At 35.4% G+C, this 13,431-nt stretch overlaps 1 protein-coding gene across 2 annotated transcripts in view; it reads left to right on the top strand.

Moving 5' to 3' along the window:
• COL21A1 (collagen type XXI alpha 1 chain) overlaps nt 1-13,431 on the top strand; it is a gene marked incomplete at its 5' end in the record, with an annotated part of 68,679 nt that overhangs the window by 12,023 nt on the left and 43,225 nt on the right. The window contains 4 exons of one of the 2 annotated variants that reach the window (XM_083858522.1): nt 441-449; nt 1,946-2,029; nt 4,142-4,204; nt 12,533-12,586. In XM_083858522.1, the coding sequence (XP_083714648.1) occupies nt 441-449; nt 1,946-2,029; nt 4,142-4,204; nt 12,533-12,586 (210 nt within the window). The remainder of the gene's footprint in view (nt 1-440; nt 450-1,945; nt 2,030-4,141; nt 4,205-12,532; nt 12,587-13,431) is intronic. The other variant, XM_083858523.1, reaches the window with a different exon arrangement.

Below are 13,431 nucleotides of genomic sequence, written 5' to 3' on the forward strand. Positions count from 1 at the left end.
TGTGCTGCTCTGTGTTTTCCCAGATGCTGGATGCAGGCAGAGAGCAGAGATATCAGAAATATTTTGGTACATCCTCTGACATGAATGAACAAGCAGAGGATATTTTTGATGAGAAGTTACTTCTGGTAAAAGGTTTGACACAAATCTAAACATTTAGTGTGTAAATACTGACACGGTTTAATATTATTTCTGTCATTATCTCTTAAAAATGGCTACTGATAACTCCCACTGACAGACCCTTAAACACAGTTAACTAAATTAATTACATATGCATTGATAGCAGCTGCACATAAGTCTCAGAAAGTCTAAAAATTTGAATTATGATTTCTTGACAGTTACAGCTCAAAAGTTATGATTGGTTTTGATAGTGTTTCCAAATAAATGGATTTTCTTTTTAGAAATATTATTGTACTCTTAAACTGTGTTTCTTCTTGTTTCAGAATGGAGAGGTAGGCTCGATCCTAAACTACTCAAACTCAGTTTAAGGTAGTATTTGACTTTTTATAAGCTTCTTAATATTCTAGGTAATATACACTTTGTTTTCAAAAGGGGACAGAGATTTGCTAACCTTAAGAGTGCTGGAGTTCCCTTGCTTAAACTCTAATCAGTAGACAAATGAAAAATAATTTTTCTGAAAAAATACATGTTCATTAGAATAAATGGTCTGATGTTTTCCCCCAATTCAATTTGTTTGCTGCTGTTTGCAGGGGGATGGGGCATATGCACAGTCAGGTAGCTGTTACCTGTATTCTGCTAATGGGAACTCCCTGAACGGGATCTTATCTGAAGACTTAATATGACAACTTCCCTAACCTTATGTGGAACTCCCAGTTTCTACCATTGCAAAGGAAACATGGGTTTGTGTTTTGATCAATCATTTGACCCCAAGAAAGAATTCCATTCATGAAACATTTTAAAAGATGTCATATTTCTAGAACATATGTGTAAAATGCTATGAAAAATTTTAAGTAATAAATACAGGTGGGGTTTTTTTTTTTGGTGTTTGGTTTTGTTGTTGTTGTTGTTGTTTTTTGGTGTTTTTTTAAAGCTTGGATTCTTAATTTTTTGCCTTTCCATAGGTCTAAGAACTTGCTGGGTTAGGGTTGATGAGTGAAAAAGAATTTACTGACTCTAAATTCAACATATAGATTTAGTACACCTGTACTAAAATACATTTGATTAAGTAGCTCTCCCCTTGCCTGCCAGCATACAGCACTGAGGTTTCATGTGGGGCTTAATGGTGAGAAGTAAATATCACAAAAAAAAGAAAAAAAATCTGGAGGGTTGTGTGACCTTGCCAAGGTTTAGTGCTGCAGGGAGCATGGTTTGTAGGAGGTCACCTAATGCTCTTTGTAGCATGGGCACACTTGGGACCAGGACTAGTGACCTCTAGGAGTCAATGGTAGCAGCTGTGTCCTGCCTCACCTCAAGTAGCTTCATAGTTGGAACACATGATAGGAGGTAGGAGCCTTGGGGTTTATTTTCTTTTTGGGCTTGCTACACATGATAGCATGCCAATGGTTGGGATCCTTATGCTATACATATTATGTATTACAGAATTTTACACATTTTTTCATTAAATCATTATATTTGAGAATTGATTAGACTTTAAATTATGATTATAGATTAGCTAAGAGAAGCGTCTTTCATGTCACAAGATTTAAAATTATCAAACTATAAAATACTTGTGAAAAAACAAAGTTACAGGTATCAGCCCAATATTGGTACTTACATTTTTAATTTTTATTTTGGATAAAATGATTTCATACATAAAAAGTAGTTGGAGAGCAATATTCAGATAAGCAGAAGTTCCAGCTGAACAAGGGAGTGAATGCCAAGACCTAAGTGAAAGGCAGCCTAAGGAATGTCAGCCTCACAGAGTGTTCCAATATGTTTGTTGGCTGCCTTTGGCATATGTGCTGATGGCTGTTTTCACCCTTGGTAGTGCATGAACGGTCCCAGTGATGTAGGCTCAACACCTGCCCCCTGCATATGCCCTCCAGGAAAGGAAGGACCTCCAGGCCCCAAAGTAAGTCTTTGTTCTGTCTTGTTGAGTGTATGTGACCTGTGTATGTGTTTCCCTGCTACTCTTCAGCAGATGATGTCACATTGTTAATTGTTTGAGGATGAAATTATTTTCTAACAAAAGTCTTTTAGTGAATAGAGGGGTTTCTTCCCTCTTTGTAAAAGAATGAACTAGATGCTTACTGGGAGAGTTGCACATAAGCTGTGCTGATGACATTTCTCTGTTGATGAAAAACTAAAATCAGAACTAGACTTGAATTGCAGATGTCTTACATGGCAAACTCAAATCCCCAGTATTTGCTTTAGTACCCTTCTCAATCTTTTTTACCTTAGCATAAGCTGTGCTGAGCAGTGTTTGCAGAATTATTTATAAGTGTAGACAAGAAAACCCCAAATCACTTGTCTTTCACTAAGCAAATGAATAAAAAGCTTCTCTGCTGTTATCATAAAAGAGGTTAAAGTATGCTGTAGCTACCTCAAATCAAAGGGCTTCTTGACACAGTGGAAAAGGTTTCTGATCAGGGAATTGAAATCTGCAATACAGAGACCCTTACTGTTGTTTCATGTAGTAGAATTTCTGTGGACTTTTACCTTTTTTTATTCTCTTTTTACCATATTAGAGAAAAAAAAAAGGGAGAGAGAATGAAGTATTTATAATTTTAAAAGAATTGAAAACCACTTCCTGTAAATTATGAAGGAATATGAAATTTCAGAACTTGGATAACCTATATCTGTTGCTTATGTGTCATTTTTCAACTACAATGTACTGTAATACCTGTTTGGGGATAATTGAATAATACAGATGACAAGATGGTGCCTAACACAAAAGGCTGCAGAAAGTGAAAAGGAAACCAATTATGATTGAATAGGTTATCTCAGTTATAGTATTTATTAACTTTTGAATACTGGACCCTAGAACCATATGAATTTTAACTTAATTTTTGTGTTGGTGATATTAATGGAGTACAATAAGCTGAATTAAATCAAAGTGATTTCAAAATACAAGTAACTGGTATTTTAACCTTTTCAAGTTAAGAGCACAAAATTTCACATTAAATAGTATATTTGAAAGCAAATTTATTTTTACTCAAATCCCAAATCTGTAATTCTTAATTTGGACAATAATTCTGGGTAACTTATTACTAATTTAGCAAATGATAACTTATGCTTTTCAAAAAAGACATTATTCTATATACTCTTCCACTTAGTTGAGGATCACACTTCTGTGGTTTTTATGTGTAAACCTACAATGTTTTTTCACAGTCACATTGAAAGCTAGTCTCCTGGGTTTCTTTTCTAATGTCCTCCCTATTTAAAACAATTCTTCAGTTGTAACTGACCCACAGGTCTGTTGGTGGTTCAGGCTGAAGAAATAAGCTTAACACCCCTGCAAAAGTAAAATGGTTTAGAGATCAAGTCTTACTGGATTTTGCTGAGTTCAAATCAAAGCTGTTAGTAAAATAAACAGAGGAAGTCAATGTTCTAGGAGGATGCATTGAGTAGGATGTTAAGTTCCTGCTTTCTCACCAGTTGGTTGCCTTGGCAACCAACTTTTCTTTTACTTTAATCTGATTGTAACAGTTGTTACCAAAATAATTGCAATGGACTTCCAGGAAGAAATCTTAAAACTTTTTTGACAGCAGTTGGTGTGTGGAGAGAAATTAATTATTTTGCAGGTTTTAATCCTGGCTCTTACCTTTTTAGTGTTTTTATCTTAAGAATTAGGCTCAGCTAAAGCAAGAGATTTCTTCAGGAAAGAACTACTTCATTAATGAAGTTTTATTAAGGATTGTTTACTCTATTTGATAAAAAGTGTCTCTGTTCATTAAAGTGCTAAAAGACTAGAAAGCTTTTAAGTTGATGGGTCAAACTTGTGCTGTAACCAAATGTGGACTCACTTGTCCAAGTACTGCACAAGAAGTTGGACAGAAGTTGAGGAGAATTTCTCCCCCCAAAATTAGTTCTTTTTCATTGTAGGAATTGCTTCCCAATAGTAGGTCTCTGGACTTGTAGAGACTGTTTTGTGGAATGTGTTAGGATTTGTGCTGATTTTAAAATACTCTTACAATTTTAAAATGCTTAATATTTTGTGTGTTCACATGTTGCTTCTCCATAGGGTGACCCTGGGCAACCTGGGAATCATGGTTATCCTGGTCTGCCTGGTCCAGATGGTAAGCCTGTGAGTACTAAAAACTTAGTCATATATTGTAAATGTAAAACTAACAGGAGAAAAAACATGGAACACTGATACCAGATTTTTGAAATTTAGATGATTTTGTCTCCATTCTTTGAAACTCTGAATGTCATTTAAGCACTATCTGCATGTAACTTTTGTATGAATATGTCAATCTTATTCTTTTTCTTTCAAGATAAAATACTGTAAGTATTAGAGTTGGGTATTGTTGTAAAGCAGAGAACAGGCTATGAGTGCTGCTGTTGGTCTTTGCATTTCTTTGCATCAGTTATGTTACCTCCAGTCTTTACTCCTTAAGAATTTTTTCACTAGAAAACACTTCAGGTCACCTAAAATCCTGTCTCTCCTTTTTAGGGCTTGCTCCTTGGTTCATAGAATTTCTTTGTAGGCTGCCTCAAGTAGTCTATCAAAACACACATTTTGATACATATACATATAATTTACCTGTAGATATACATTTAAAATTTTAAAAAATAGATATTTTTTTAGTTCCAGACTAGTTCATTTAACTCTGGTGATTCCATTTGTAAGCAGAGTTAGTTTAACAAGAAGAAAATAGATGCTGAAAACAAAACATGTAGTTGTTTCTAAAAATTGAAAATTTCCCTGTTTTAAAATACATGACTTTTTATATTGAAACCTGAGCATGGTAACCCTGATGGTGCAGATGGGCAGTGCATATGTGATTTTCTCATCAGTCCCACAAGCAAATATCCACATTTTCCCTGTGATAGAAAATGTTTTTATACTTTTGCTCTTAAACAGCTTTTGATAGCTATTAAATTCAGAGTTTTTTTGAACCAGTTAGAGAAGACAATCTGAATTGAAACTATCAATTGAAACTATCAACTACTGCATTTTGATTTTAAACAATCCTGAAAATACAGGTTTTAAGGTATTCTAAGATGAGGAAGTGTATTTAATCAAAATAACTTTTCAATTGATAATTAGTCATGCTTAAGCTTATGAAGAGCAGTTTTGATCTACTATAAAAAGACAAATTTTGCAAACCGTCTGAACACGGACTTGCATGGGGGAAGGTGTCCATCACAGTTTGACCATGCTGATTTCTGGAAGCAGATTTGTGAGTATTGATAAGCATAACAGAGCTGCCTTTAATCCAGCTAAGTCTGATATTTTGTAAAGTAAAGCTTTAATGAACGCCAAATGAACTGGATATTGGAAGGAAAATGTCAGTTTCTCTTCTCTTTTAGCAAATAGATTAAAACTTCATTTCTGAAGCATCCAGTCAGCTACATCAGTATTGTTTTAGAAACAATTTGTTGTTTCTTACTCTTTCATACTTTAATGTTTTTTCAAACTCTTTCATGCTTTAATGAGCAGATTTTCACTTCAAGGCTATTTATGTTCCCATAAGCACCGTAATTTGTAACAGCAGCAATAATGAAGGAGAAATAAATTGATACTGTAGACCTCCTGTAACTTTGTAATCTGGAAGTTAATGGCTTTTTTTTTTTTTTTCAGTGAGTGAAAACGTGCATAGATGGTCATTCTCTGAACATAAAAAAGCTTATCAGAGTATCTCAGAATGACAATCAAAAAGCTCCACTACAGGAAAAATTGTATCACTTTGCTGAAGAACTTACATTATTTAAAGACCTTGCAGCTAAATCCTGTAGCTTTATTAACTGATGAATGTTTCTGAAATATCAGTGGTAGTTTTTGCACTTGTTCTTTGTAAGGACGTAATTGCAAACCAATTAGATCATCTGCACCTTTGGCCAGTACATTATTTTTCCTTACAGTCGATTTTTAGGTGCATTTCAGGCAACCTTTTAGCTGTGAATGGTGAGAGACCCTTTAGATTCACTGTGCAGGAAAACAGATTCCTCTCTCTTTTTCTTTCTATTTTACTTATGTATTTGCTAATAAGACTAGCACATTTTCTGTGCTCTCAGTGGTTTTTGTTGGGGTTTTTTTGGGGGGGAAACTTTGCTCATCTGAATCTTTTTAGTTTTATGTCCTGGGGAACTCTGAGAAACAAGCTTTTAATTCAGACAGCACCAAAGGCTTACAGGTAGTTGTGTAGTCAGTCTTGTTTAATCAAATGGCTTTTGCATGAAAAGCTTTTCCTGCAAAGTTAGTCTTTTCTGTTCCCAAACACATTTTTATGTTCTTCTCTAAAGTCTTTCCAGTTTGCCTATCTGTTACTAATTTTCTTGGAACACTATAACTGGTCAACAAAATGTTTCTTCTCTGAGAAAGGTTTTAGGCATGCATTTATATTACTATATGAAATTGATTTTAAAGTAAAACATCTAATAAAATTTAGTTTGTTGTTTGTGGGCTGGCTAGATTGTTCTAATACTTAATGTTAGTTTTAGTTCAGAAAAATTGAAAACAATTCCTATTAATATCTTCAATCTTACCAGAACATAATTGTTTACCTGGTGTTACCCACTAAAATTGTTTACTCTAATATTTGGGGAAGTGAACATAAACATGACTTATTTTCAATCATTTCTTAAATGTTATTTTTATTAGTTTTGTTTAGAGTATCTTTGTTTTTTCCCTTTAATTGCCACCTCTGTTTATATTCTGATACATACAGAAAAGATCAATTGAAGTAAAAAAGCCAAAAAGTGAAATGCATAAATAACGAAAATACATTTTTTCAACTAAAAATATAATTCAGAACCCAAAATTATTAAACTATCTAGTCGAGATAAAAAAAGCACTGATAAACAAGTGTAAGGATAAAAAACAATATTTGAATCTCGAATGGAAATCGTTTTCATGAACATTATTAATCAGAAAGAAGCAGTTGGAGTGATTGCTGGGCCTGGAAACACTCAGCAGCCTAACTGTGTGGTCGCAAAGCCAGTTTTTATTTCAAAGGATGCTTTGTATGTACTGGGAAAAAACCCAATTTAAAGGGAAAAATACATTATCAGAATCTCTGTGGTGATCAGTTGTGGTTAATAGAGGTGGTAGTTTATCAGTCTGCTGACAGAAATTTAAAAAACCCACTCATTTGTCAATTTTGAACTATGAACCATGCAGCTGGAAAACCTGGACAAGTTTTGAGTATTCCATCTAGTTTCACTCATGAAAATTTGGAACAATTTGCCTTGTTTCTATAGTATGAACAAGAAAATAAAATAAGAAAACAGAAAAAAAAAGCATTTTACAAAAAAAATCTGGTGAGACTGACTTTACTGATACAAGCAGATATGGAGTTCATAAGGCATCAAAAGCCTCACATAATAAGTAATTTCTGATCATATTTTAAAAGATTATAGAACACTATTACAGCTGTATTACCTAGAGTTAAATATTTAGCGACCAACTGAAGGCCAAATCTTTTATGATGAACTTACTATAATAGCAATGATGAGCTATTTCAACAATACTTTTGGAATAAAAATAATATAATAGTTTCACAGATACATAAAATTCCCTGTGCTACTGAATGGCTTGCCTGGGATTTAAGTTGTTATAAACTCTGCAGCTACTTTTCTCACAAAACTTTCATAGACAGGATTGATAATTCAGCTGTGAAATGCTGCTCTCAATTCCAGGAAAATACATATTCCTCAGTAATACTGTGGCCTCGTTATTGTCAGAGGAAATTTTTCTGCTCTGTTCTGATACAGTCACGTAATGCCTTCCCTGAGACCTATAAGTCTGGAATCAGAGCATTGCCTGATGCTGACTGGTGCTGCAGAGGCAGCTGTAGAGTTCAGACAAAAGACCACATCACCACCTGCAGCAGCAGCCAAAGGCAGACAATATGATAAGGATGAACATCTCAACAGTTAACATAGTAAACAGAGCAGGAAGTTAGACTCCCTTGGTACATCATACTATCTTCCAATAGCCTGAAGCTTGGGAACTTTTAAAGCTGGATTTACAACCTTTTATTTAATGATCCTGATGGATCTTTTTTCCTCTGTGCTATTTGAGAACATCATGTTTACGTAAAATATATTGCTAGGGGCTCTGAATTATGAAGGTCTTGGCAGATGAAGGAGTAGCAAATGGAGGAAAGTGTAATGAAATGTAGAAATAATAAACATGGATACATGTCTGCATAGTCACAACAATTTCTGTTCTTTAAGATGTAATGTATTTTATGAAAAGAGTTTGAAGACATATCTTGTAATGCTTTAGATAGTTGTGCTTTAAAGATTTTCTGCAAGAAATTACCACAAGAGGTGTGCAAACCTTTCAGGATGTTTTCCTAATGCCAAGTTAAATTTTCGTTTTGCAATTGAATTCCATTATGCTTAGATACATCACCCTAAATAGTTCTTTTTACTTAGTGTTTACAGTCCTTGAATATCTTTAGAACATTACTGTTGATCCATGGTTGCTTCCTAGCCAAACTGAGCTTGCTTACTTCTCCTTTTGTCTTTCCCAAGCAGTCCTGTGTTCATACTTTGCTGTTAATGTTGTTCATTGACTCCAAAAGCTCTTCATTATGGGAATGTGTAGTGCTGTTGTCATTGCCTTATCCATACATCCTCTATTTTTATTTTATCCTTATCAGATGGGATATGCCTACAAATGCTGTCTGAGCTTTTGTCCTTTAGATGTACAAACACATTGAAGATATACTTCTGAGGTTTCCTCTGCTATTGCACCCAGAGGTCCTTGGAATTAATACTTGTCATATGTCCTTCTTGCTCAATTTTTTCCCTGACAGGAAAACTGTCAGGCAAACCTGTCCTTGACAGGTTTCTTTTCCCAGTAAGGATGATGACAATATTGCTAATTTTTTTGTGGCTATTATGTAAGTTCTTTCACCTAAGAAGTGTGTTGAGTCTTTTTCCTTAGAATTATTTGCAAATTATTGCCGTTTTCTTTAAATTCCAGAATTTCATTTTATCTGTGATTTTTTTCGAATACCCAGCAGTCTGGAACAAAACTAATCTCAATGTCCTGCTGTTTATCACTTTTCTTTTAAGAATTTTCAGGCACTAGAAAATTAGTACTGTTCTCACAATAGTAAACTGAGAGATAAATTTTGTGTAATCCTGATTTCAGATGAACTGATGAAAAATAAAAAATAAGAATATAAAGTGCTGCTGAGTAGTGATGACTGACAACATTGATGATACATAATAGGTGGGATTCATTTAAGACACATACATTTAGTATTTAAATGGGTCCAGAGACACAGGGAATCTAAATTCTCATAATAGTCAACAGGTATTTAACTAATATATCACAAAAGGTATTGGATTTTTATGCTGTAAGTTATTTTGTCTTGCCCACACTGCAAGACAATTAATGCCTCCCAAATATTTTGTACCATTGTATTCTAACTCTGAGTGGGTGTCTTAGGAGTCTCAAATTGCAGGAGCTGCCTATATTTAGGCAGCTGGATTCTAAACTGAATACCAAATTCGGAGTTAACTATAATCCTTCTCATGCTATTTGTGTGTCTTCTGAAAAGTTCATGAGAGAAAACCAAGCTCAGATAAAAAAATTATTTTTGGTGGCAAATTTAGTGTGTTCACCCTATTTGAAAGAGAACCTTCAGTCCTGAACACATAATTGAAAAGGGAATTTTCACTTCTGTTCCTTGTACATAAAATGGCAGCTATTGCACTGCTATTCTTGAAGATGTGTATGTATGTCACACAGGTACTGCTACTGCGGGCTTTGTGGTTATGGAAAGAGGATTTGAGCTGACTTTAGTGCAAAAAAATTGTAGGCATTAGCATGTAGATTGATGATCCATACTGCAAAAGGAGGAGTGATACAAATATATACTATTTTTTAATGAAATCTGAGGGGTTTTTTATTATATAGAAGGTGTTTTGTAACTTGTCCAGACAATTCCTATGTTATTTGTACCAGATAGTGATTCTAATTTTTGTGATTTTCTGTGAATTTCCTTTTGAATCTTCTCTCTTGCAGCTTTCCATTAAATGAGCACATTGACAATGTGTTTGATTTGTATTGAAATCACAATATAATATTTAGCCCTCAGCTAAATATGCAGTTTTGTAAGCTGAAAACTCTTCTGCTGCCCTCCATTCATCTTGTGATTTTGAAATTCAGTTCAGCCAGGAAATTGTCCTCTTCTACTTCTTCCCCTGCTCAGTTAGAGGGAGAAGGGAAATTGCACTGCAGAGGTCTAAATTATGAAATAAAGGGGTTTTTTTGTATAGAATTATATCCTGCAGGAAGTCATAGCAATTTTTTTTTTTTAAGAAAAAAATGGATAAACTTTTAGAGGCATTTTTTGATTTGATGAATTTTTTCAGCTACTCAGGAGGCCTATAAGCACTCTGGGGATACTACACCATTCACAGTTAAAGCTTATTTTGTTAGAACTGCCATGAGCACTAAAAGTAAAATGCTTGATAAATGATCCATGTATGACAGAGACCTAGAATTCTGTTTACTTCTGTATTAAACATTACCAGCTGGCTCATCGGGCAGCTGCTCAAATGTCTTTTGGGAAGAGGGCACGGCAAGGACTCTCTTGTATCTAACCCAGCAAATAGTTTTAGCTCTGCTTATTATTCATAGGAAGCTCTGACTGATTTAAAGAAGAAATCAGACAAACTCATTGCCTCCCTTGTTCTGAAAAGATTCTATTAGCTTCTTTTTATCAGTGTGGAAATCACCTTGAAACCCATTTTAAAATAGGATTATTACTTCTCTCTGTTCAAATCAGGATCAAATTCTGGGTATTTGAAATTGGATAGCCCATTTAATGGGATTTATCAAATTTAGTTTTGTTTTCCTGTTGAAATGTCTGCACTAAATAGCCTCAGAGTATTGTAGAATGATTTCTTGTTGCTTCGCGTATCTGTCTCTCAGGTCAGCTCAGCGTCAGCTGGGCCACCCTGCTAGCTGTGATACGCCCAACAGTACCTTTGCGTGGGTCTTTGGCTCCGCAGTGCTTTTGCCTTAGCTGTCTCGGCCGTGGTTCGAAAGAGGGGACACTCCGGAGGCTCAGGGAGAAAGGTTTTATTCGGGTAACTCAGGGGCAGCCCCTGGTTCCAGGCCTGTGCCTCTGGGGAGTGACCCCCAGCCTCGGTTACAGGGGGTTTTTGTTCCCCCAAAATCTCAGGGGTGGATACAAGTTACAAGACCAATCACACAAAGCCAGGTGGGTCAGGTCAAAATGCAATACACAACATTAACAAATCAGGTGAATTTGGGATGTGGTCTTGTGAGACCCACCAATCCCTGTCAGACACCTCTCCTGAAGGTTCTGGGGCCTGGGGGATGGTGGACATGTGGGGGAGAAATACAATGGGATGGGGGAAAATACAATAGGATGATCGAAACCCAGGGCAGAGGATTAGAGTTGTCTTGGCAACTCTTATCAACCTCTGATAAGCACAATCCAAGACAGGAACTTTACCAGGCTAGGGTTAAAGTCCAAATCACATCAAACCTACAACTAAGAAACTTATGATAACATTTCAGCACCCCCACAATTTCTCTTCTTGTTTTATATGTTTTCTTGAAAAAATCTTCTTGGAAGCTCATTTTTCCACTGCAAGGACATGTTTTTAAATGAGCTATGTAAAATTCTTATTCTTCAGTAACTTGCCTCTCTTAAAGGATTCTTTAAAGCCCTTGTTAATTTTGCATGAAAACTGGCTATCTTTACTGTGCTAATTGAATCCAGTCTGCCAAAATACAGACATATATTTTGGTTTCTGTAAAGGTTCTCTTCTTCTGCCAATGCTGATTTCTGGTTAAGCATTCCTGAAATTCTCTTTATAACTCATGAATTATTTAGTATTTCTTTTTGTAGTCCCAGTCATTCAAATTATTATTTTTTTTATTTGTATAGACTGCTATATACCTTCAAGTTCATAGCTAAGTGCTTAGTATCAAGAATGGAATTTTTATTATGTAGAGATATTATAAAACTAGCTGCATAATATATTAGAACATACCTTGTTTGTTGAAACTTATTTCTGTAACTGGATAGAAGTCTTTAAAAGTCTCAGCATGTTTCAGCTATTTTTCTTAAGAGAGAGAAAAAAATGTGTCTACATATGTGGATTAATTTCTTTTTTTTTTTTTTTCAGTGGAAAATAAAACAGTATGTTTGTTATGCTTTTGTGTAACGATTCTAAAATAACTGGTTTTAGCTAAAGTCTGGAGGCCAAGAACTTCAGCTGCAGATATGAAAGCTTTTGAAAGCTGAAATCTAAATCCTGAGTGTATGATTGTGATAGCAGTTGCTAAAATCTGTGACCTAAAATTACAGGGTTGTGACAAAAGTTCTCTAGTAAACAGTTTTCTAGTAAATAGGTGTTTGGTAATTTGTGTATATTGCTTTAGAAAAGTCATAAGTCTTTTTTTCCGTAGGGATACCAGGGATCAGCAGGAACTCCAGGTATCCCAGGAACTCCAGGGGTTCAAGTAAGTTTCTATTTCATTCCTTAGAATTAGAATATCTGAGACAAATCCTGCCAAGTCTCTCTCAATATCTCATGTGTCATTGAGAGTTGAGGTGTGGGAAATGAAGAGGGCTCAAGGGGTGTCAGGAAGTCATGAGCCATCCTTGGGTGAATTGCTTGGAAATTCACATGGCTTTGGTGTTTGTAGATAGGCTGGCAATTAGGCTGCAAATCTAAGCAGTGCTAGGTAAAGCCTCTAGAAGATGGACTCAGCTGCAGCTTTTATCCCAATCCAGAAGCCAAACAACAGTTTCTTCAATTTTTTGTGGATCACTAGCAGTGATCTGAAGTCTTGTCATGGTGATGGGTTGCCCATGATTCACATGTCCAAAAAAAGTTTTCACATAAAGCCCAGATTGATGGAGAATTCTTTTCCTTTGTTGTATTAATTTAGTAGTCCTTACTGAGACAGTTGTTGGAAACCTGTGCTGTATTTTACTTCTGGCATGATGCAGTCTGAATGATAGTCAAGGATTTACTCATTTGTGGAGTTAAATATCTAAGAGCCTGCTGGGACCAAGAGCAAACTTGCAAAGAGACATATGTGGAGCCTGTCTAATGGGCTACTGAAGGGGACATCTCTGGGCTCCCACATTTACAGATTGTGATTTTGAACAGGCTAGTACAGCTGTGTGACATTCTTTTTTTTTCCTGGAGTGGTCCTTGGTTAGAATAGAAAATTGTTTCAATGTTCCTCAGTCATGGATTGTGATAGTGTGCCATGTTCATCTGTGCTGGGTACACATTATGCTTAGTTCTGCTTTTGTGTCCAGTCAGCAAAGTGCTGGAATCAGGCAGCTGATACAT

The sequence above is a fragment of the Zosterops lateralis genome, assembly GCF_965231275.1.
Source record: "Zosterops lateralis genome assembly, chromosome: 3".
Lineage (NCBI taxonomy): Eukaryota > Metazoa > Chordata > Aves > Passeriformes > Zosteropidae > Zosterops > Zosterops lateralis.